Here is a 25,751-nt window from a genome sequence, read left to right on the forward strand (position 1 = left end):
ACAATAATGTAGCTACTTATTAAGTAAATATCCATTAAAGATCACAAAATTAAATATTCAATTAAGGGACAGAAGTTGCATTTTATTGCATAAACTTTATAACAAAACAAGTTATCAATTAATTGTTAAAATATGCTGCAGCTATTACTGAGATGGGCATTAAAACTGTCTTCTAACCAAAATATTACGTATCTTTATACTGCAAAACACGAAAAAATTGTACACGTATGAAACAAATCTCTGTTGCTGAGGGACTGTGAATTTACACCAACATCTTTTGCTTTAACATAACCCTGAAAATAATTTTGAAATTGATTTCTAAGATTATCTGATCCACTTCAGAGACAAAGTTTTACGACTTTTGAAAACTGAGACATGAAGAAATGCCTCAACCAAAGATTAAGTGAAAATAAATTTACAACTTTGAAAACTAAGATACGAAGAAATACCTTAGCCAAAGATTAAGTGGAAAAAAAAAATCAAATGAATACATTTGTGGATAAAGACTTTTGGGAAACATGAAAATATATCTTTGCATAGAGTTTGAGCAGCTCTAGTATAGAAAGTTAATGATTCATTATAGCTTAAAATAAAATACTTACAAGATGATGATATCTCTAGAGGCATTGGCACTTAGAACAAACTCTTGACAATTAACCACTTTAAAGCCATATCCTTCACAGGAGTATCCACTGATTTCAATGGTTTCTATGTGAATTTGAAGTTGTCCTGTATTCTCTACCTTAAATGTTCTTTTCAATGTGAAATTTGGTTCTCTTAGTTTTAAACCTAAAGAATAAAAAATCAGGAATAAGACTAAATCTTGCCATCATGTGCTCCCAGTCCAAACGATAAACACACTATCCATGAATTACTATGTGTCACAGGTTATAAACCATCCCTGCATGTCAGAGATCAGCTGTTCCTCAGATTTCATCATGAGGTAATCGACTTTGACACATCATTTTAGATGGCAAAAGTTTATTATACTTTACGTTTCATACTGAGAGTAAATCAGCTAAGGTATGCAATGAGTGCCAACACTTTAAATCTCTTACGATCCAAATCAAACAACTCTAAACGTAAGACATGGAATTTCCTTAAGATCTTAAGCATTCATAACTAATATACATCTGTGCACATACAGAAATAACGTTGTTTTTGAAATTATTTACTGTTGAAAGCAAATTCTGAAATTAGTGTCCTTGGAACTGTTAGGAAGACTTACTATCTGTACAATCTTTTAACAAGGCTTCCGTGATTTTAAAGCGCAAGGAACTTCCTGGACCTGGAAGCTTGCCTGCCACCCTCAAGTTCTCAGTTGTTCCTTGTCCTTGGACCATCACAGCATCCATCACAGTCAGGTTATTTCTATGTAAGAACAAGAATTACAGATTCTCCTCTCACTAAATTTGCACAATCTTTTGATTTGCAATTTCTACTGTTATTTTACAGAGCACCACATAGAAATTAAATTTAATGGTGAGAATTTATACTTTAAGAATTCAAAATAAACAGAGAAGAGCAAGAGTTTTATTTTAAGAGACACACATCACAGTAAGACACTATTCATGGTTTTGAACTATGCATTTGATAACAAAGGTATGTTTCATCAGGCATGGAGTATGTGTGCATGTTTTGGACAAAGTGAATTCAAACTATTTCCTAAGTTAGACACGCAAATTCATCTTAAAACAAGTGAGGCCTTCTAAGTGAGTAGTAAAAATGAACCCATGCTGTGTCACAGAACCTACCTGACGATGACAAGTGAAGAAACAGTTCTGTTGTGAACTGGTGTAAACTTTACTTTGACAGATTTCTTTTCTCCAGGTTTTAAAATTAGGTTTAAAATTAAATGTCGAGAGAGGCCCTCCATAAATCCTGTTGAACTCTGCAGTGGATGAGCCTTGAATCATTGGATAAACAAAGAGGAGTCATGAATATATTCTCTGGAAGAAGTTTCTTCCTTTACACCTCATCTGCAGCCCAGTAGAGTTTCTCAAACTGATTAAATGCGTAAACAACTTTATCTGTCATGTTTAGATACGGGTTAGCTGGAAAGCAGCGCAGAGGAACCAACGATGAGATTCATATTCTGCATTAAGTCCAAAAAGGGGATTTGTTCCCCAGGTCACCAAACAAAGTCCTCAATGTTTGCACAAGGCATTTGTTTTTGGATACATATCTCTTTTGTTTTTAACGTTCTAAAATTTCGAAGTATTACACACACAGAAAAGGACAGAAACCTAAGATGATCACCTAGACACATGAGCACAAAGCAAACACTTGTGGAACCAATGCCAGCACCCCAGGCCTCCTGATGCTTCCCGCCACTGCTCCCCTCTAAAGGGGACTAAGGCCAACACCTCAGGCCTCCTGCCACTGCCTGCCACTGCCACGCCACTCCTCCCCTCTGAAGGGGACCAGCTGAAGGGTCTTCAGGCTGCACCGTACGTTTACACGTAAAAAGATTTTCAACTCCTACAAATTTCTCCTTGAATCTTATTTTGAAGGTTACACACAATTACTGTTTCAAAAACACCCGATGATTTAAAGTTTAAAGCATAGCTTAGTTTAATATTCAAAATATGACTTTTTGACAGCCAGTTATAGTTAAGGTTAAGAAAATTTGCTTGTCTATTTACGAAAACAGTCACAGGTCACATATAAGGATACACTGTTCTGGTTTTTAAGCAACATTAAGTGTAAACTTTTTTCAGGGAAGGGTTGTCAACACTTGGCTATAAACATCCACCAGTTCTTTACGGCTTCCGCTAACACGGAAGGAGGGTGAGTTCTGTATTGTTTTCTACTCCCCCGGCATAGATCGGTGTGTGTTTCCCACATACAGATCTAGCTCTTGCTTCAGCATGGGTCCACAAACATTAACTTACAGTCAACAGACTTTATGAAGCACACTACTTTTGATTCTTCCTTCTGAGGTAAATATGGTTGTCTCTGTACATGCCAGAGACTGTTTCCAGGACCCCGGGCATAACCAAATCTGCGCATTTTCAAGCTGCAGTCGGCCACTGTGGAATGTGCTTATACAAAAAGTACAGCTCTCCGTATATGCAGTTTTGCATCCTGAGAACTGTATTTTCCATCTGCGCTTGACTGAGAAAAGTATGCATGAACCAGCACAGTCCAAGTCTGTGTTGTTCAAGTGTTAACTGCTATTTTTTCCTTTCTGTCCAAGTCCACTGAGACAAGAGAATATTCCGACTGCTTCAAGATGGTTGGTAAGTTCCCTTTTAAATAAACTACTCTGGAGTTACCGATGGACACAATGATGTACTATACATATATTCCCAGCAAACAGGAGCTAATTTAAACTCTCATGATTTGGGGGAAACTTTAAGATGTTGCGATGCCTCCTGTACACCCTTCAGGACCTTGATCATTTCACAGTGGAGGTTCTCCAACAGTGACCTTGGACCCCTGGGGGCCTCAGGGATCCTGTCCGAGTGCCCGCCACAACGTCAAAACTATTTGCATAATAATACCGATGATGTTATTTGTCTTTTTCACCATGTTGGCATCTGCACTGAGTCAGCAAAAGCTATGGAGGGTGAAACTGCTGACTCCTTAGCATGCACCAAGGCAGGGGTATCCAACTTCCCAGCAGCCATTGTGTTCTTCAGTGTCATGCATGTGTAGTGAAAAAAAAAAAAAGTCCTTGATGATGCCGTAAAAACTTCGACCCTGGAGCACGTCTTTAACATTCCGTGGGATACGATGGCAAGTATGGAAAAAGTATTTCTACAGCTATCATGTTGTTTTGCAAAGCTGTTTGAGATGGAAGCTGAACTAGTGAACTAGCTGCTTTTCTCATGGAACACCGTTTACATCTGAAAGAACGACTGACAGTCAATGGTTATTCAGACTTGGGCATCTGGCAGATATTTTCATAGAAATAAGTGAGCCTACTGAAGTATTTGTTTCCAATAAAATTCAAGCTTTTGAGCAAAATTTAGGATTTTGGATAATTTGTATTCACCCTTGTGAGCTTGACAGCTTCCCAATACTTCAAGAGGTTCCTGATGAGCCTGGTGGTGAGTGAGTATGATTCATTTTTGGACAGTGCATAGTGAATTGTGGCAACATCTGTAAGGTCTGCATATCTCTGTGCACCAATATTTTCCAAATGACTGATGTACAGTGTTATAAATAAAAATGCAACTAAAATACTCCTTCTTTTTGCAATTACATGTCTGTAGCAGGTTAGATTTTCATTACATACTTCAATTAAACCAATGTATCAAGAGAGACTGAATGTAGAGGCAGACATGAGAATCTACCTGTCCATTAAGTCAGGGAGCCAGCCATTAAAGAGAGTTGTAAAAATTTAAAACAATCCATTCTCCTTGCTAAATGATTTTTTAAAATACAGGTAGTTTTCATTTTTGATGTTACCTATGTTGAATGGAATAAGTTTTTTATTATTAAACAAATTAAATCACTCTTTTAGAGATCTCCTGCGCTCAGCCTCAGTTTCAGTTTCTAATATGGCAAAACACTGATGGATGCAAACCATATAAACAAGAAACCTCTCTGGGGTCCTTAATAATTTTAAGACTGCAAGGGAGTCCTGAGACCAAGTATCTTGAGAACCACATTCTACAGCACCGTAGACATGCCTGAGATAGAATTTACTCTAAGCTCACTCTAAGACCTCTTCCTGAATTTCTTATTTAGAATAAATTTCTGACGTCTCGATACTCTTATTTATTTTCCTATCTCTCACAGTGCTTAGTTCAGTGTTCTACATCTTGTAAATATGGCTTGTAGTTAATAAAATAAAAAAGTTAAATATTAGCTCACTTAATACTTACGTGAAATTTCTCCCTATTATAAAAGCAGAGTGCGCCGGGCACGGTGGCTCACGTCTGTAATCTCAGTGCTTTGGGAGGCCCAAGGCGGGTGGATCACCTGAGGTCAGGAGTTCGAGACCAGCCTGGCCACCATGGTGAAACCCCGGCTCTACTAAAAAATACCAGTAAAAAAAAAATTAGTCAGGTGTGGTGGAGACCGAGTCAGACTCTGTCTCAGAAAAAAAAAAAAAAAGAAAGAAAAGAAGAAAGAAAAGCAGAGTGAAAGGAAGTTCCAGTTACTGAGCCTTCTAGGTAACTTCCAGTAATATTTGTTACTTTGGCATTTTACAGATGGGAAAAGCAAAGCACAAAAAGATTCCCAGAGAGGGGCATGGGGCTGGAATACAAGACTGTCTACACTTCAGTCTAGTGTCCAGCTACTGTTCAACAGAAAAAAATACAACTTTGAATATCACTTTCTTATGTAAGCTTGCCTGAAAGACAGAGTTATAAAAACTATTCTAATAAGGACTGGGCTAATATATGCTTTACCGATAAAAACATGGAGCTATGGGAAAGAATACAGTATTTCAAGAACTACAAAGGATCTGGTTTGAAATTTGCTCACAGCAATTCCTAGTCAGCAATGACCACATGATACAATGGTAAGGGGAAAGCTTCTGGAATCAGAGAACCAGATATGAATTTGGCCCGAGGCAGAAAGAAGGGCATAGTGGCCAAAAGGCTTGGACCATTTTGCAGGGAGCCTTAGCTCCAAGTGCTAAGTTCCTAACACACACCCTTACATTAGGTCTTATTTAGTAACGAGTGGTTAGTGGTTGCTCCGCCTGGCCTGAATGATAGAAAATAGTTTGGTTCCTAGAACAAACCAGTTTATGTATATGTTTATATATAGAAGATTATCCATTGAGTGAAAATCATGCATATTACCCTGCTAAATACGAACACAGTCAGCCATGGGTTTAGCACTCATGGATGGCTTACAATTTAATTACAAAGTATCCAGAAACAAAATTTAAATGACTGAGCTCAATATTTTGATGCTTAATAAAAAGTAATTATGTATTAACATTTACCTCATCTATATACTCTCAGAATTTCTGTAATTATTATTATAAACCTTCATGGGCTTAATATTTAATGCCCACAAATATGAACCTTCCACTCAATGTGCCTCACCTTGATCTAGATCTCACCTACTCTTCCTGATTTATTTGCCTCTAAAATAATTACTGGACTGCTCTGACTTCTTCAGTAACTTACCCTTCAGCCAAATTTAAGAGTAGCCAATAATTTTCTTTCATATTTACATTGATCATATTATAGAATAATTTCTTTGGAATATTATGAAGTTTGAATACTTACACTGTTTCTGAAGACTTGAAATTCTAGTGTTCTCAAATCTATCTTTGCCACCTTACTCAAGTTAAACCTAAAATAAAAAATGTACACATATTTATTCATAAGCAACATCATAGTTAAGGGGGTTATGGAGTGATTATCAGGTGTGTGCTTTATTTTCAAATTATTGTCTGGCAGTTTTTGAGATCAGTATGACCAGATTTATAGCCTTAAGAAAATTAAAGGCCACAACTTGTAATTAATATTTTGTCCACTTTTTAAAACTAGAATATTTGGAAGGTTTCATCTGCTTTCTCTTTACACATGTTTAGAAGGGAGCTCCACATTACTTTTTCTTGCCTTATACTGAAAGCTTTTCTGGATGCTTCACACAGCATCCACCCAAACCTCCCTAAAACCTTCTCTCAATCGTATAGATCCAGAACTTCTCTAAGTCAAATCTACCACTGCATGAGCTGCAATAAGGCTTTTTAAGTGAATATAATACTGATTCAATACTACATAGAAACACCGTGATGATCCAAAACAATACTTACCTTGATACTAACTTATCTACAAACGCTGAGGGGTTGGAATATAAAGCCAGAGGAATAAACTGAACATAGACAGGAACATCTGCAGGATTTTCTAAAGTAATCTCTTCTTCCTTAAACAAGATAACGAAACATTAAATGAAAGATTTCTATAGTGAAAGCTAAGAGTAAATACTTTATAACCCTAGTACATATTTCCAAAAACCAACGTCACTTTGAATACTTACTGAGGAGCAGTTTGTATTAGTAAGTGGAAATTTCAAGTGCCGGGGTGAGCTAAGTATGGAAGGCCAGGAGAGCTCGGCAGTGATTTTTGATATTATATTTTTTTGAAGGTCTGTATTTACTTCAAATATAGCACTCAATCTAGAAAAACAATTTGTAAGTCACTGTATCACAATGAAATATTTGAGTCTTCTGAACATAAGAAATTCGATTAGGCTTATGTACTTCAGAAATTTTTTGCTGGCCCTGAAAAAAACACATTTATTCATTCTAATATTTTACTATGCTTGTAATGCTATTTGATGTCTTGATATTGGCACAAAGAGTTGCCAAAATATCTGTCACAGATCCTCTGTTTCTGTACTGAATATGGAAAGGATGATAAATCTTAGGCATAGGACCAATGACATGAATGTAATCCTGTGTAAGCTTAGAAAAAACTTTCCAAGTATAAATTCAGTAAGAAAAGCTGGCCTATAGCAGATAACCTATTTAGAAAAGGCAGGCATATACAGATAACACATGATGTTACGCAGATCCTAAAGGATCTTACGTGCCTAGGGGAAAGATCTAGATATCTACAAGCAGGGTGCTAAAAACATTTTCAGTAGAACCAATGAGAAGGCAGTGCATTTCTTGGCATATGGCTTTTATTCCCCTTGATATAAAAACAAAACAGAGTCCTCACACTCCATGAAGACATCAGTTGATGACAGAGGCAAAACCTATGAAGGTTTTGTGCAGATACACGTGAAGTTTTCAGCAATATTCAAGACCTCATCTGAGTATATCCCGACTCGTAAGTGTGTATAAGCCAGTTGCTTAGAACTCAGAACACATTCCCAAAGACACAATATTATAAATGGAGCTGAGATCCCTGGGACTAAACGCTGAAGCCTATTTTAACCCCTAATTCTATTGCTGCAGCGTTACGATACTCTCCTACTGGTAAGAGTACAGGTGTATAAGACTAGTAGCAGAAATCCTCTGTAACACACACACAACAAAGTAACACAAAGGCAGGATCAGGGAGAATATCACGTCCACGGTGCACTCAGCATAGACAGCGAGCCTGGATCTTAGCAATGGGGTGCTGGGGACAGAGAGAGGAAGGCAGGCTTTTTGTGGGTAGGAGGTGAAGAGGTTCCTTAGCAGATGAGCCTAGGGCAGCACTGTGAGTTATTTGTTCATAACTGGACATTAACATTTGGGACTTGCTTGTCCTTTACAATGTCCACTGTGGAAATACAGGGTACAAAGGAGAGTTGTAATGAGTGTTCCATTAGAGGAAGTGTCTTCTGTATTCATTTTGACCATCTTTTTAAAGTAAACATTCAACTTTCTTTTACCTTAAGAAAACTTTTCATAGCAGACAGTTCAGATAAACAAATCCTTCAATTATTAATGGTTTGAGAATTTACAGTACTCTTTAATGGGAATATCTTGATACTAACAAATATATTTCAAATTAGCAGCTTGAGAAGAGCAGTTTCCATCAGTTGCCATACTATCATTATTCTAGTCAAATTCTTTTCTGAAGTACATGAAAAGATCAGATTTCTATACTACCAAATCAATACATTTTTTGTTTTTGAATCCAGGTGCAGTATTGATTTGTCATTAGATGCACATTTCCTACCTACCAGAGAAACACTGTGGAGCCTGTCTGAACAGAACCCTGTGTGCTCCCGAACAGCTCGGCACTTAGAAATGAAGGAGGTGGGCTGGGCACAGTGGGTCACACCTGTAATCCCAGCACTTTGGGAAGCTGAGGTGGGTGGATCACGAGGTCAAGAGATCGAGACCGTCCTGGCCAACATGGTGAAACCCTATCTCTACTAAAAATACAAAAATTAGCCGGGCATGGTGGTGCGTGCCTGTAGTCCCAGCTACTCGGGAGGCTGAGGCAGGAGAATCACGCCACTGCACTCCAGTTTCATGACAAAGTGAGACGCCGTCTCAAAAAAAAAGAAAGGAGGTATTCTTTTCACAATAAGCAAACAGACACTCTGGTCTCGTATCAAGTGTCCAGGTCGGGGTAAACCTAGAAAATGTTTTCCTTGCCTTTAACAGAGGCCAGTGGTAGGTAAAAACTTTCTTTCCTATGCAAATGGATGAGTCTAAGGTGAATACTGTCGTCATCCTACATAAAGACAACTTCAAATATTTTCCTGGAGTGTAAGAAGTATCTAAAACACCACAGAAGAGAGAAAAATGACAGTATGTATATTTCTAAGCAACATACAGTTAAAATGGCAATTTAAGATGCCTCACTGATAACTTTCTGAAAATTAGGCATTCTTTCTTAGCTATAAAGCAAAATAATTTAATATAAGAATTTAGAAAGCATTGTTTCAAGCTTGTAAAGATGGCTAAAATAAACATAAATCACTCACCTATGACCTGAATTTTCCTTTATTCCTGTCCATCCCTTGAACAGGCTTTGATGCAAATCCCAGTCAGCATCCCACATATCTTCCTGCATGGCTACACCAGGCTGCACTTTGGGTTCAGCTAAAACAAGGAAACATATGGTATGACATACTTAACCTGCATTTATACCCACTTGCCAATTTTCTTTTAAATAATTCCTATAGTAACAAAAGACAGCAATGTACTTTAAAAGTGGCAGCCTCTTACTAAAAGAGTATTTTGGGGGAAGTGAAGACACGAGAGAGAACAGCAAGGTCACTTACATTTGGATAGAAAAGGCAAGCCAACATAGCAATGATCCCCACACTGTAGTCCAGGATCAAAATAAATGTTTGCAATCTATAAAGAGGCACAGGAGAACCATGAGTCCCAAATCCACAGGAGGCCATAAAACAAAATGTTACCGATGGGAATTCTCAAACATAAACATCTTCAAACCTTTGACTTTTTTCCTGGCTCCAAGTCTTCCTTATTGCCCCGCAATCGTTTATAGTAAAATCGCACATCTTCTGACAAAGATCGTATTTGCTGTATTTTTACCTTCTGTGAGAAGGAATTCATAATATTTAAACTTTGATGAACTATTTTCCCCTGAAGGAAGAAAGCAAAAAAAGAACTCATTTGTATATGGTTAAATTTTCTTAAGACCACAAGCTTCAGAGCAGACAAGCAGACTTCTAGGAAACCAAAGCCCAAAAGACATTTTAGAATGTTCATCAGTTGATAATCTCTAGATTGTAATCAAGAGCCAGAAAACCTCACAAAAAAAACCTTTTTTTTCTTGCTATGGCACATTACAGAAAAATCAGGAGGACAAATTTTTGCCATCTTGTGAGAATCGATTGACATAACATTCACACTTTCATGTTAAGATATTGAGGATGCCAACAAAGGTACAAACAGAGATAGCTTTAAATAAAGGGAATGGTCACTTTCAGTTTGGTAAGCAAAGTTTCTTTATATCCAGGCAAGAATGCCCTGAAATAACTGAATTCTAAAATCTAAAGCCAAATGGGGAAAAAAAAATCACATTTTTTTAAAAAAAGAAAGTCTTTTCATTAGGAAAAATATATGTTACTTGTGTCAAAGAGAAATTAGACATCTTTTTTAAAATTATAGGTTGTCAAGTATCTTATTAAAACAGCACACAGGCTGGGCGCAGTGGCTCATGCCTGTAATCCCAGCACTTTGAGAGGCTGAGGTGGGTGGATCACTTGAGGCCAGGAGTTCGAGACCAGCCAGGCCAACATGGTGATACCCTGTCCCTGCTAAAAATACACACACAAAATTAGCAGGCATGGTGGCACACACCTGTAGTCCCAGCTACTGGGGAGGCTGAGGCAGGAGAATCACATGAACTCGGGAAGTGGAGGCTGCAGTGAGCCAAGATCGTATCACTGCACTCCAGCCTGGGTGACAGAGTGAGACTCCATCTCGAAAACAAACAAACCAAAAAATCCCAGTACATAGATGAAACTGTTAAATAACCAGCGATTGCTCTTACCAGTCACAAGCTTCTCTCTGTGACAGGGTACCAAATTTTAAATTAAAAAATTAAATAATTTAGGTAATACTCCAGAAGAATTATATTACAATCTTTCTTTTGGCTGAATACAAAATTTTCTCTTTTTGTAGATTCCTACTCATCTGAAGAGGTCTCTAAAATGATTAAACCCACTTTTTAAATATGTGGAATAAAAAATACTGACGTGAAGAGCACACACAGGAGAGAGGGCAGAATGACCCTGACGCTGAGGCCAGCGCTCCTCATTTGCAGCCCAGTGAGGCTAAAACAGCCGACAGCCAGCAGAGGGCAGGCGTGCAGCTGCGATGCGGACGGGAGCCCGCGGGCAGACGCTGCACTTGGCGTACTTGGAATAACTACTTCCCTTGTGCCTTGTCTCTCGGGGGTGTGGGGGATCAAAAGTGCGCACAGATGTAAACGCTGCTCTCACAATTCTACTCAAATACTAAGCTATGAGTTATGCGAAATGTTTATTCTGAGGTATTGTTTCCAGTCAGCTCTAGTATCCTCCATCTGATAGAGATCTATGATAGGATTTGGTAATACAGAGGGAATTTAGAATTCCAAGCAAGCATCTGGTCCTGTAAGCCACCAAGAGATATCTGAAAGCTTAATCTGAAGCAGTTCAAAACCAACACCCCCAAATCTCACGCTGAAATATGAGCCCCAGTGTTGGAGGTGGGGCCCTACGGAAGATGTTTGGGCCATGGGGGTGGATCCCTCATGAATGGCTTGGTGTGTTCTGACCTTGTGGTAGTGAGTTATGCCATTAGTTCACACAACCACTGGTTGTTAAAAAAGAGCCTGGCACCCTCTCTCCTCCCTCTCGCCATGTGATCTTTGCACATGCCAGCTCCTCTTCGCCTTCCAATATGAGTGGAAGCAGCCCGAGGCCCTCACCAATGCAGATGTTGGGGCCATGCTTCCTGTATAGCCTCCAGAACTGTGAGCCAAATACACCTCTTTTTAAAAATTAAATCGGCCGGGCGCGGTGGCTCAAGCCTGTAATCCCAGCACTTTGGGAGGCCGAGACGGGCGGATCACAAGGTCAGGAGATCGAGACCATCCTGGCTAACACGGTGAAACCCCGTCTCTACTAAAATACAAAATACTAGCCGGGCGAGGTGGCGGGCGCCTGTAGTCCCAGCTACTCGGGAGGCTGAGGCAGGAGAATGGCGTGAACCCGGGAGGCGGAGCTTGCAGTGAGCTGAGATCCAGCCACTGCGCTCCAGCCAGGGCGACAGAGCAAGAATCCGTCTCAAAAAAAAAAAAAAATTAAATCACCCAGCCTCAGGGATTCCTTTATAGCAACACAAATGGATCAAGACCAACGTCTTGTTTTTATACACATGCTTTCTCATTTATTCCACTCGTGGGGCTGTTCACTGTGTCATCCGCTGTCTTCTGAACTCAACTTTTCCCTGCCAGAGTTGACGCAGAGATTAAGGACATCACCGATTGAGAAGGTAATGGAAGGAAGAAACATGGCTCTTCTGGATAAATACCGAAGTCAAGAGTTTAGTAGAGTAAGTACAAAGTGGAATGACAGGAAGATGAGGATTTAATTAAGACCCAAACTTAAATGTGATGATTCAAGTAATTCAAACTTAAATGTGATGATTCAAGTAATTCAAAATTTGTATTTTTAAGGAGCTAAATGGTGAATCTAGGTTTTACTGTACAGGTTGAGTATCCCTTATTTAAAATGCTTGGGGCCAGATGTATTTTAGCATTTTTTTTTTTTTGGATTTTGGAATATTTACATATTTACATATATATAATGAGGTATCTTGGAGACAGAACCCAAGTCTAAACATGAAATTCATTTATGTTTCATATACATTCATATGCACAGCCTGAAGGTAATTTTATGCAACATTTAAAATAATTTTGTGCATGAAGCAAAGTTTTGACTGAAACCTGTTACAAGAAGTCAGGGGTAGAGTTTTCTACTTGTGGTCTCAAAATGTTTCAGATTTGGAAACATTTTGGATTTCAGATATTTGAGTTAGGGATGCTAAACTTGCATATGACATTAAGATTTTGCAATGTCTTGTTTCTTCTAACCCACTATTGTCTCTCACCACTAGGATCTGAGACACTTTTACATTTTCCCTGGTATTCCTGAATGGACTGTACCATCTTCTTGCAAAAGGCAGCATCTTCTCCTGGTTTTCCCATTTGTGTTGTCCTTGTTCTCCAGGCTCAAACTCTAAGCCATATTCCTGCCTCCTCTATCCACCCTCTTCCCCATACTTGTTTCATTCTGTATGACCTCTTTAGGATATAAGCACAGTTCAAATGATTCACCTGCAATGTCTCTTGCCTATGTTCCCTCTCCATCATCTGTTCCTTCATCTATACATTATGTACTAAGTGCCTGCTATTGGGAAGAAATGATCTCTCACCAATTTCCTAGAGGATCTCAGACTCTCATTGGGGAGCCAACTTACAAGGAAATATTTATAGCACAATATGAGGCTTGCAACAAGAGGGGTAATTTCAGAGTATTCTAGGATCACACATGAAACAACCAGTATTGTCTAGAGGAGTCAAGAAATCTTCAGGGAGGAGATGACAATGGAATTGAATCTGGAAAGACACATAGGAGTCTTTGAAGGGAGGAGAGGAGAAAGGGCATTCGAGGCAGAGAAACAATAAAGGCTTGGAGGTATGAAGGGACTTTACTGCCTCTGCCACAGCCACACGCTCAAGCCTCCCCTTGGCACTTCCTGGCACTTTTCACCTGGACTCTGGCCAGTCTGTGGGTTGGCCTCCAGGCACTCTATTGTTACTTTCATCTGTGTCCTCTACTTCTTTCTGCAGAGAGCCAGTCTTTAAAGCTCAGCTCTGATGATGTCAAGCCTCCACTCAAAAACTTCATATTCCCATGAACTTAAGTGCATTTAAGTTTTTTCCACGTTATCACCCCAACATACCATTCCATTTCCTCTCTTAAAACTTTTCTCCATTCTTGCCAAACTGGACAACTCACTACTGCCTGAACCCATTTCAGACTTTACTGCCTCTGCATCCCTGTTGAGCTTGCGCCCTGGCCCTGGATTCACATCTCTGCCACCCCTTCTCCATCTCTGTCGGAAGAAATTCTAAGCTGGCTCCCACGGCTCCTGCATCAGTGAGACGTGTGTTTCCCTCACAGCACTTTCTTTTGACTCCTCTTAGGGCAACTTCTACATTCTGCTTTACAGCTCTGAATTGTGGGTCCAATTTCCTTTCTAGATAGAAAACTTTTTGAGGAAAAGGACTGTATCTCTTTATATCTTCTAAAGAACCTGGTATAATGTCTTTAAGATAAATGACTAATAAAGAATAACTGACTTTACTGTAAGATTCTAGGAACACAGAGCTAAAGGCAAAGGCAAAAAACGAGCAATAGAAAAATGTGTGTATGAATGGTCTTACCGGAAAGGAAGGTGGAAGAACCATGTGCTTAGGGAAGCAGGTCAGTGAGCCTACAGCAATCACAGCCTTCACAGGGATTGTCAGGATCTGCGGAGTCAAGATGACGACGACAAATAAGTATCTAAGACTTAGCCCGATCTTGATAGCTACTGCATTATATTTTGGGGTTATCCTAATTTTGGGACTAATATTGACAATAACCAGTTCCAAACCAGTATTAAAATCACCCATAGATACTGTTTAATCTGTGCAATGTATTCCATAAAAAGTAACGAAATATAACACATTTCCACAGATTTCTCAGCGATTCACTGACAACATGTAAAAAAGACCAAAAAATGGGGAAGCAATGAAGACAGGTTTTTTAAAATACAAATATTTTTGTATTTCAAAATACAAATAATCTATAAAATAATTATTTTAAAAAAGAAAGTCAAACTGTATTCCTAAAACAATGTATGTAAAATCCAGCATATCTAGAGTTATATAGCTCTCTAGTTTTTTGATATAGAAACAGACATCAACCTTATTTTTAAAAATGCACTGAACATTCTAGAGTTAGAATCCCATCCCATACTGTTAGTAACTCTCAAAGGTACTTCTCTAGGGTATTTTTCTTAATTCTTATTTTCACCCATATTAACAGAAATTTATCTGAATTCTGGAATGTACTTATTTCCGTCATGAGTGATAACCATGAATTCCTCACCTGACTTACTCTCAACAAATCATTTATTATTAAATGGCCAATTCTGTTTATTTTATAATTACATTTTTTTTTCACGTGGGAGTTGTGCACACTGAAACACCTATGAGAACAAAGGTGGCAACTTGCTGAATTTAGCAGTGCTTGACTTTCCTAAGAGCTTTTAAATATAAAATTAAAAACATTTAGGTTTGGCAGAAATACATCCATTCGAAATCTTACTGAATGCAAAACAAGCTCCACAGAGAATATTTTAATTAAAAGCTTAGTAACTTTTAGTCCCTTGACTTTGAATGACTCATGAAAATCTAAACGTGAGCACTCAGATTAAGACATGGTCTCCTGATTTTATCCTCCTTTTCAGAAATGTTAGACCCTGACTGCTCTTTATGATTGTAGGAACAATCAGAGATATCTAACTCAGGACCTCAGTCGGGGTCTGTGTAATGATATAACCATCTGTTTAAGCAGGTTTCTAACAAAGCAATTCTAAACGTGCTAAAGGCATTTTTCTGAAGTTGCTTTTTACGTTAGGAGGGTTGGGTTTTATCATAGAACTACCAGCCTAGGCCGGGCGCGGTGGCTCAAGCCTGTAATCCCAGCACTTTGGGAGGCCGAGACGGGTGGATCATGAGGTCAGGAGATCGAGACCATCCTGGCTAACACGGTGAAACCCCGTCTCTACTAAAAAATACAAAAAACTAGCCGGGCGACGTGGCGGGCGCCTGTAGTCCCAGCTACTCGGGAGGCTGAGGCAGGAGAATGGCGTGAACTCGGGAGGCGGAGCTCGCAGTGAGCAGAGATCCGGCCACTGCGCTCCGGCCTGGGTGACAGAGCGAGACTCCGTCTCCGGGAAAAAAAAAAACAAAGAACTACGAGCCTATAAACACCAATCTTCTATAAACTGTTCTAGAAAGCTCAGTTTTTAAGGTAGGAAACTGGTAAACTGTAACTTTATGAGTAAACTTAATTCTTTGTTTTCATACAGACAAGAAAGGACTTATTCAGAAAAACCCCACTGCCACGAACCCCCATAAAGCCCTTACCTCATAGTCTGTTGTGATCTGGATGGCTCCATCATGAAGCCCCTCTAATTTTTTTGCAGTAAGTTTGACTCTGAAGACTGCAAAATAGCCTGAAGCTAATGTTACCTGTAGACAGTAGAAATGGTATCATTCATTAGCCTTGTTAGTTGAAGTTTCCTATTAAAATGGAAATGAAGGGCGTAGTGATAAAATGACTTACAAATCCTAACATATACCAGCATGACACTGAATTATCATATCACTATGTACAAATATCTCAAAATAATGTCCATCCTTTGACAGTTTTCTACGACACTTGTTCCATGGGCCAGTGAAAATGCTGGTTCCTGAAAGACGGAGGGGTGTGGTCCTCTTGCTAATAAAGCTCCTCACTCTTCACCCATGGACCTGTATGGCCAAAGAGGCTGGAGCAGAGGGACACAGCCTTCCCGCAACCTTTCAGGCACACTGGAGCCACAAGTGTATACAGAAGTGGCTCTGCTTCAAGCTGTGGATGTCACTCTGTAATGTTAATATTCGTATCTTCAGGGCAGCTGAGGTAGGATTAACAAAACACCAGACCTATGGCATTCCATGGAAACGAGTTTGGCAACACTCTCTGTGTGTAAGGACATTTGCTTTTCCTTTCGCAAAACTGCCCCAAGAAGTTCTATTCTAACCTGCAGATGAGATATCTGATGCTCCTTCTCACAAAGGTGATTCTCATTCTTTTTCCAGTAAGTATAAACTCCAAGTTCCCCTTTCAGCACTGGTGAGTGCTGAAACTAATGTATTTGTTTTCTATTATTCAGCACTCTCTTACAACCAACTGTAACCTGCTTATTAGACAGGTAACAATATGTGGGCAGACTCACAATGATCAAACAATGTTTGCCTCACTGATACTAGGCAATATCTGGACAGACGTATTATTGTGTAATTGAAAATATTTTCTACCAATGTTCAAGGCCATCTCTTTTTCCCAGTAAACTCAATGAACACAAGGTTAGTTTAGTCTCCATGGGAATTTCTCCTGTAATGACACTTGTGTTACAAAAAGATAATTTAAAATTTGTGTCTTATAGAACTTTTTATGACAAGGCAGAATTAAACCCCTTTGGGTTTCAGTGCCCTTATCATAAAAGAGGGGGTTGAATTACATTACCTATAAGGTCCTTTTAATAGCAAGTAACCAACACTATCATGAACTGCATAAAAATAATAGTGATGTATGTAACACAGCAATGATCTCCCACTTGCAGTTTAGACAGCATCTCACTTTAAGGAGACAGTAAGAAAGTTTACTTACCGATGATTGGTCTGATAAAGAGGATTTTTCAAACTCTGGCAGGCTTGAAATTATTGTAGTTCTATTGCCTCTTTCCATAGCTACAAGTTCTATTGATAAACCGTCTCCTATGATATGCCAACTTTTTATAGCCAACTTTAAAAAAAGATATGAAAATGATTATCACAACACAAGCATAAAATCCTTAAATGCGACTTAGAATAAAAACAGGTTTTTACCTCAATTGGATTGCTGTTTATAATTGCAAATAAAATATTACTTGCTTCTGTAGCGCTCAGTACTCCAAAATCTATGAAACGTTCCTCTATTTTGGGGGGCAATACAAAGTACTGGAAAGATAAAAGAACCAGATTAAACAAAAAGTCACACTGATGTAACAATATTATGAAGAGAAAGTAACTATATTACAGATGTATTAAAGTTCCCCAAAAATTAGCTGGGCATGGTGGTGTGCGCCTATAATCCTAGCTACTTGGGAGGCTGAGCTGAGGCAGGAGAATCGCTTAAACCCAGGAGTGGAGATTACACCACTGTACTCCAGCCTGGGCAACAGAGCGAGACTCCGTCTCAAAAAAAAAAAAAAAAAAAAAAAGATGTATTAAAGTTCCTATGCTTTCCTATGCTTTACTTATATATGCATAAAACCACACATTTATACAACATAGTTGAGGGCTTTGTATGACAAAAGTCTTTTGAGTAATCAGAAATGAAAACAGCCATGGCTTCTGCTGAGTCGCTATTCCTCCTCTGAGGGCACAAGAAAGAGGCAGGAAGCTAAACTACTAAGAGAGGTTTAGTGGAACCCTGGGGATCAGGCAAAAGCATGTGGTCTCAGCAAGCCTCACCAATGATCGCTGAAACAAAATAACTGAAGCAGGAGCGAGACATGAGTGAAGGTCCCTCCAGCTCTAAAATTCTAATCGATGCCAACTACTTAAAAGGCTACATTTCTAGATGTCCTAGCTTTCCTTTTATCTTTCCTAACAGTTTTATCTCTTATCTAAGCTTCTTTCATTGATCACTCTCAAGATAGCTTTGTTTGGATTTTCCCCCCTGCTTATTTTCTGTACCAGGAGTACCTTTATTGTTTACTTCTGTATCATATACAATCTTCCAACTTTGCGTCTTTACTACCTTAGCTTTTTCTTTACTATCTGGTTCTCTTCTTTGTCCTGGTATTTCTCGGTTTTGATCATCTCTTCCCTATGTATTTCCCTCTTCACCTTCCTTGTATTCTTCTTTTTCTACCTATCATTTTTCTTCCATTTAGTTCTTTTCTATATTCCCCATTATTACAATAGTTTAAAAGAATATCCCAGAGAAAGCACAATGTGGAAAAGATCTAAGTAGAGACTGTAACTAGAGAAGTCAACCGTATCACGAGAGAGAGCTGCCGGAAAGGTAAAAACTGACTAGGAGAATGAGATCAATTTGCAGAGCACAGACAATGGCAAAACGTAAGAGTATATAACACGATTGCCTAATAAGTTCTGAAAACATTAAAGGTGGGCAGGGAGTTTAAATGTTAAAGGTGGATAATATACTTACATCTAAAAAGCCTGTGTATACCCGCACGGGTAAATGAAATTTAGAAGCATTGGTAATAAGTAAAATGTTGTTATCTATGTGCATGGATGATGTGGAAGGCATAAAAAGCAGGGTAAAAATGTATCCTGATTCATTAGGAAGAATTAAGACTGGTTTGCTGAAGTTGTGAACCTGGCAAATGACAGAAGAGAAAAAAAACAAAGTGTCAGCATCACCTAGTTGGCAGACCAGAAAAATTAAAAGTATGAGGGCTCCTGGACATACTTTAAACATTGTTTTGGCTTCTTCTGGTAGCAACACATCGTGAATGAGGATCGCAAAACTGAAAGTGTTAGTAAGGTAAATTGGCCTTTCCACAGGACCAGCAGGACTGTCTCGGATGTGAAATAATGTTGCAGCGTGATCAAATCCCAAATAACTATTAAAAAAAAAAAACAAGAACAAAATAAATCATTTTATTTCCATGTGTTAATTTAAAATCCAAGTTCTTCTGTTGTAAGCATTAAGGATTGTATTAAAGAATTAGAACTATAATATTTTAGTGATTGACTATATGATTTAAAACAAAATTTAGCCTGCAAAATATTGAAATCTAATATCAAGAACCATTCTCTAATGAATTATATTAATCACACAATTAGAATCAAAGACATATCAACAAAAAAAGCTTTACTTTGAAAAAAATCACGTTTATCAGTGAATTGCAAGGAGCTTTGTTAAAATGAATCTTTGCCAAGTTAAGTATTAAACTATTGGTTAAAGTATAATAGAAAATGAACATGTTACTTCCCACTTATAAAAACTTATAATTCTAGAAGTGTTTATGAATTTATAAAGGAATATAAAGAATTTTGTTTCGAGTGCCAAAATAATAATAATAATAGTCACATATTACAAACACATGTCAGAAAGGAAATGGTTCAAATCATCTAAATAATATTTTAAAAAATCAGAGTTTTGAATCATTAAGTCTTCATTTAAGCCCAAATCCTATCATCCCACTTACCCTTTTCTTCTAAGAAAGTAAAATATAAACAAAATATAGGAGGTTTTCTCTTTCACAGTTGGGGCTGTTCTTTTAAAAAATGATTCCATCAAGTTTATGTGAACATGGCTAGTATTTCAGAAGGTCATTTAGTAGGAAAACATAATTTACTGATTAGTAAAAGTTATAGAATTTATNCATCCCACTTACCCTTTTCTTCTAAGAAAGTAAAATATAAACAAAATATAGGAGGTTTTCTCTTTCACAGTTGGGGCTGTTCTTTTAAAAAATGATTCCATCAAGTTTATGTGAACATGGCTAGTATTTCAGAAGGTCATTTAGTAGGAAAACATAATTTACTGATTAGTAAAAAGTTATAGAATTTATTTTAAAAAGAAACTTACCCATCTAAAACTTCTGCTTGATATGGTATTTCAAGTTTAGAGTAACTCTTTTCCTTTGCTTTAACTGTTATTTTCCCAGAAAACTGAGATGGCTTTTTCGCCTTTGATGCTGAAAGGAAGCATTTAAAAAAAATAATCTGTTACCTTTTACTACCAAAGAGAAGTAATGACTTTATGTAAACTGACAAAATCTTAAAAAAAAAAAAAAAAAAAAAGTTGAGCTTCCAAATTGGCCAACAGAACACTTCTATAACATTTTAAATGAAACATCACATTTTCATACAAAAGGGGTAAAATGTTTTATTTTCCTATAATAAGATAAGCAGATAAAGAATTAGCCGGTGAGCATGGTTCAGGAGGCAAAACACTGGACCTAAGCTGCTTCGCTGTAGCCACAGGCTTTGGCTTTACTTACAGCAGAATTTCTCATCCTCGGCACTATTAACATTTTAGGCTAGGTTAATTATTTGTTGCAGGGGCTGTTTTGTGTACTGTACGACGTTTAGCAGCATCCTGGACTTGTGCTTCCTAGATGGCAGTAGCATCCCTGCAGCCATGACTACTAAAATTACCTCGAGGTTGCCAGATATCCCCCTGGAGGCAAAATTACCCTCCCACTCAGCCCTGCTGATTTACATTTGAACTGAGAAAGAAAGAACATTTCTTGTATGGCTAAAGTCTTGCTCTATCACTGATAAGGTACCATGGTATAAAAAAAGTAAAGAATTAAGAGCTCTTACGTCTCAAATCGGCCAACCCTAAAACTCATGGTGTAAGACGAGATAAATCCCCTCCTGTCATCATATCATATTGTCCTCATCTTAGATGAAGAAAAACCTTTAGATTTTGTAGCAGTTTTAAATAATTCTGGCTGGGTGTGGTGCCTCACGCCTGTAATCCCAGCACTTTGCCAGGCCGAGGTGGGCGGATCACCTGAGGTCAGGAGTTCAAGACCCTCAGCCTGGCCAACATGGTGAAACCCTGTCTCTACCGAAAATACAAAAAAATTAGCCAGGTGTGGTGGCACGTGCCTGTAATCGCAGCTACTTGGGAGGCTGAGGCAGGAGAATCGCTTGAGCCTGGGAGGCAGAGGCTGTGGTGAGCTGAGACTATACCACTTCACTTGAGCGTGGGTGACAGAGTGAGACTCCGTCTCAAAAAAATAAAATTAAAATAAATAAACAAATAAATAATCACATCTGGAATTACAGAAATGGATTCAGTTGGGTCCAATCTAGGCACCCATTAGATGGTTCTTTTCAAAGCAAATAAAGAAGCTGTTTATGTTTATCCTCTTAAAGTACTTTAGGAACACTTCCATGTATGTGCAGAATTCATATGTGAGTTCCACAAATGTATGTCGTCCAACCTTATGACAAAAAAGAACAAGGAAATGGTATGACGTGTAGTGTTTGACTATGTGCAGACATAGACTTTCCATTTTAAAATTCCCATTCGGCCTCTAATTTCTTCTCTGCTTGCTGGTTAGCCACCTCTGGATGCTTCCAATTTTCACTATTTGTTCTGATGTAAGACTGATTACAAGGGCCACATTTAAGCATTTCATGACATTGTATCATACAGAGCAAATAAAGTGGTCAAAAGCTCACGAAAATTCAGTTGAAAATCATAAAGAATGACTTTTGATGAGAAAGATGCTTGATAAGTGAACACTGTAGAGTTAATACATATATAAAGTGCATTCTAACAATGTTAAAAGCAGAACACACTTCCTGACTGATTTTCACAGCAATCTCAGAGGTGTTTTGTGTGGGAATCCACCATGGTGGTGGGAGAAGTAAATGGTGGGGGGATTTTCACATGCTATTAAAACCCACTTCTAAGAAACGTAGCATTGGCTCTTAAACATGCTTTCCCTTTGCTGTTATATTTAATTTTACATATTTCTTTAAGAAACAATGATCTTAGAGCCCATGATCTCAAAAGAACCAACACTAATGTCATTGCATTTATCTCGAGGAGGGAAAACATTCACTGGGTGGTCAATACAGGAGCTAGAGAAGAGTAGCTCTTCACCCTTGCAGAGCATGTGGAGAACTTTCCGGCATGTCTGTGTAGGGTGGGTCCTAAATGTTCTCAGGGGTCAGGAATGACTATTAGCCTCTTTCTCCTCTGTAAGGGAAGACAATGTACCTGGTGATACTGACACGGGTAGACATGAATGTGGTCTCTCAGCAGCATAGAGGACACTACCGCAAATGTAGAAATAACTGTGGCATTAATGCCTTCTATAATACTATTTCTTGACAACTGTATCATGAAGTATGCTGCCTATGTGATTTTTTTTTTCTTGGGAGTCCTCACTGAGCTCACAGGATGAACCCTGAGGCCAGCCCCACCTGCGCAGCTGCTCCAGACCCTCCCCAGAACTCTCCACAGTGAGCAGCAGGCACAGATGCGCTCACGAACACCGTACGAAGTGTGCCAGTGTCTGCCTACATTCATTGACCAAAATACTCTCATCCGATGAGGAGCTGAGCTTTACCATGCGGACTCTAAGCAGAGATGGCTTTGTCATAAAGCCAAAGCTGAAGCTCTATAGCAGCTACTCACTTGCATGGGCGCCTATGAAAAAAGCCCTGTTCAGAGGTTCAGTTCTCATTTAATTATCTATATGGTTAAGCAGCCATTACGTCATTATTTTAAAATGTTGTGGCAGCAAATTTAATGAATGTTCCATGAAAGTAGGCAAAACTGAATAAAACATGTATAAAATGGTCTAGTCTGGAGTGACTTAACACTTCAAGTATCAAAATATATACTATACACGTTAGAAGTAATAGCTAACTGGACAGTTCTATTATTTTAGCTTAAGTAGGGCCACCTGCTTTGCCTATAAAAGCCAATATATGAAAATGTTACAAATAATACTTTTATTTTGCTCTCAAATTCAAACATGCTTCTGAACTTCAAATACATCATAACTTCATAATTAAGATGAATTACAACAGATACATGTTTAAAAGGCTAGCCCAGATTATGGAAATGATTCCAATCCTAATGTATTTGCTAGTGTTTTCTATTACTAATACTGATTTAGCTTTATACAGTTGTGGTATCTTCTCTCATGAATCAGTCAAATAAGAGTTCACGATGGTTTACACGGGGAAAAAAAAAATCAACCTAAGCAGTAATATAAATCCTGATGGTAAAACAATCCGGATTTCTATATTAAGATGTCAATACAGATGCTTTCTAGTTTACCAAAGTAACAGCACTCTATCAGAGAGAAAAGGTGAATACTTGCCATCAAAACTAATGCTCGCAACCTTGGTGTATTTACTTTCTGATGCTTTTAATGTAATTGGTTTAAAGTGTACCGTTATAGCATCATTTTGTGGTGTAGGTCGAACACTCTGCAAAGAGAACAAAATACATACATGGCATTATTTCAGTCTAATGGTTCAGGTGCCTGATACTTACACTGGAAAGTATACAGGAGTATACTGGAATGTGTACTGGAAAAGTAAAGTGGACTCTAAATTTGAAAAGTTTAACTTATGTTGTCCCTTTAAATGGAGTAGGCCACACTGGAAAACTTCAAATTAATTTCATCAGAATATCTTTATAAAAGAAAATGACCAGAGGAGAACAAACATGACACATTTGTAAGTGTAAGAATCTGAAGACCAACTATTACATTGGGTGTGAGTACATAAAACATTTTAAAAGGTACTTGCCGGGCGCGGTGGCTCAAGCCTGTAATCCCAGCACTTCGGGAGGCCGAGACGGNGTAATCGCAGCTACTTGGGAGGCTGAGGCAGGAGAATCGCTTGAGCCTGGGAGGCAGAGGCTGTGGTGAGCTGAGACTATACCACTTCACTTGAGCGTGGGTGACAGAGTGAGACTCCGTCTCAAAAAAATAAAAATTAAAATAAATAAACAAATAAATAATCACATCTGGAATTACAGAAATGGATTCAGTTGGGTCCAATCTAGGCACCCATTAGATGGTTCTTTTCAAAGCAAATAAAGAAGCTGTTTATGTTTATCCTCTTAAAGTACTTTAGGAACACTTCCATGTATGTGCAGAATTCATATGTGAGTTCCACAAATGTATGTCGTCCAACCTTATGACAAAAAAGAACAAGGAAATGGTATGACGTGTAGTGTTTGACTATGTGCAGACATAGACTTTCCATTTTAAAAATTCCCATTCGGCCTCTAATTTCTTCTCTGCTTGCTGGTTAGCCACCTCTGGATGCTTCCAATTTTTCACTATTTGTTCTGATGTAAGACTGATTACAAGGGCCACATTTAAGCATTTCATGACATTGTATCATACAGAGCAAATAAAGTGGTCAAAAAGCTCACGAAAATTCAGTTGAAAATCATAAAGAATGACTTTTGATGAGAAAGATGCTTGATAAGTGAACACTGTAGAGTTAATACATATATAAAGTGCATTCTAACAATGTTAAAAGCAGAACACACTTCCTGACTGATTTTCACAGCAATCTCAGAGGTGTTTTGTGTGGGAATCCACCATGGTGGTGGGAGAAGTAAATGGTGGGGGGATTTTCACATGCTATTAAAAACCCACTTCTAAGAAACGTAGCATTGGCTCTTAAACATGCTTTCCCTTTGCTGTTATATTTAATTTTACATATTTCTTTAAGAAACAATGATCTTAGAGCCCATGATCTCAAAAGAACCAACACTAATGTCATTGCATTTATCTCGAGGAGGGAAAACATTCACTGGGTGGTCAATACAGGAGCTAGAGAAGAGTAGCTCTTCACCCTTGCAGAGCATGTGGAGAACTTTCCGGCATGTCTGTGTAGGGTGGGTCCTAAATGTTCTCAGGGGTCAGGAATGACTATTAGCCTCTTTCTCCTCTGTAAGGGAAGACAATGTACCTGGTGATACTGACACGGGTAGACATGAATGTGGTCTCTCAGCAGCATAGAGGACACTACCGCAAATGTAGAAATAACTGTGGCATTAATGCCTTCTATAATACTATTTCTTGACAACTGTATCATGAAGTATGCTGCCTATGTGATTTTTTTTTTCTTGGGAGTCCTCACTGAGCTCACAGGATGAACCCTGAGGCCAGCCCCACCTGCGCAGCTGCTCCAGACCCTCCCCAGAACTCTCCACAGTGAGCAGCAGGCACAGATGCGCTCACGAACACCGTACGAAGTGTGCCAGTGTCTGCCTACATTCATTGACCAAAATACTCTCATCCGATGAGGAGCTGAGCTTTACCATGCGGACTCTAAGCAGAGATGGCTTTGTCATAAAGCCAAAGCTGAAGCTCTATAGCAGCTACTCACTTGCATGGGCGCCTATGAAAAAAGCCCTGTTCAGAGGTTCAGTTCTCATTTAATTATCTATATGGTTAAGCAGCCATTACGTCATTATTTTAAAAATGTTGTGGCAGCAAATTTAATGAATGTTCCATGAAAGTAGGC

General features: G+C 38.6%; 1 protein-coding gene across 1 annotated transcript in view; it reads right to left on the reverse strand.

Moving 5' to 3' along the window:
- TMEM131 (transmembrane protein 131) overlaps positions 1-25,751 on the reverse strand; it is a 185,822-nt gene that overhangs the window by 40,192 nt on the left and 119,879 nt on the right. Inside the window, 16 exon segments of the mRNA XM_017871809.1 lie at positions 603-789; positions 1,229-1,371; positions 1,755-1,906; positions 6,201-6,267; positions 6,734-6,843; positions 6,958-7,096; positions 9,352-9,469; positions 9,652-9,727; positions 9,827-9,979; positions 14,337-14,423; positions 16,089-16,193; positions 17,377-17,511; positions 17,595-17,705; positions 18,925-19,095; positions 19,189-19,342; positions 20,314-20,422. Coding sequence (XP_017727298.1) covers positions 603-789; positions 1,229-1,371; positions 1,755-1,906; positions 6,201-6,267; positions 6,734-6,843; positions 6,958-7,096; positions 9,352-9,469; positions 9,652-9,727; positions 9,827-9,979; positions 14,337-14,423; positions 16,089-16,193; positions 17,377-17,511; positions 17,595-17,705; positions 18,925-19,095; positions 19,189-19,342; positions 20,314-20,422 — 2,017 coding nt within the window.

Source organism: Rhinopithecus bieti, unplaced genomic scaffold (genome assembly GCF_001698545.2).
Source record: "Rhinopithecus bieti isolate Rb0 unplaced genomic scaffold, ASM169854v2 scaffold_6935, whole genome shotgun sequence".
In the NCBI taxonomy this organism is placed as follows: Eukaryota; Metazoa; Chordata; class Mammalia; order Primates; family Cercopithecidae; genus Rhinopithecus; species Rhinopithecus bieti.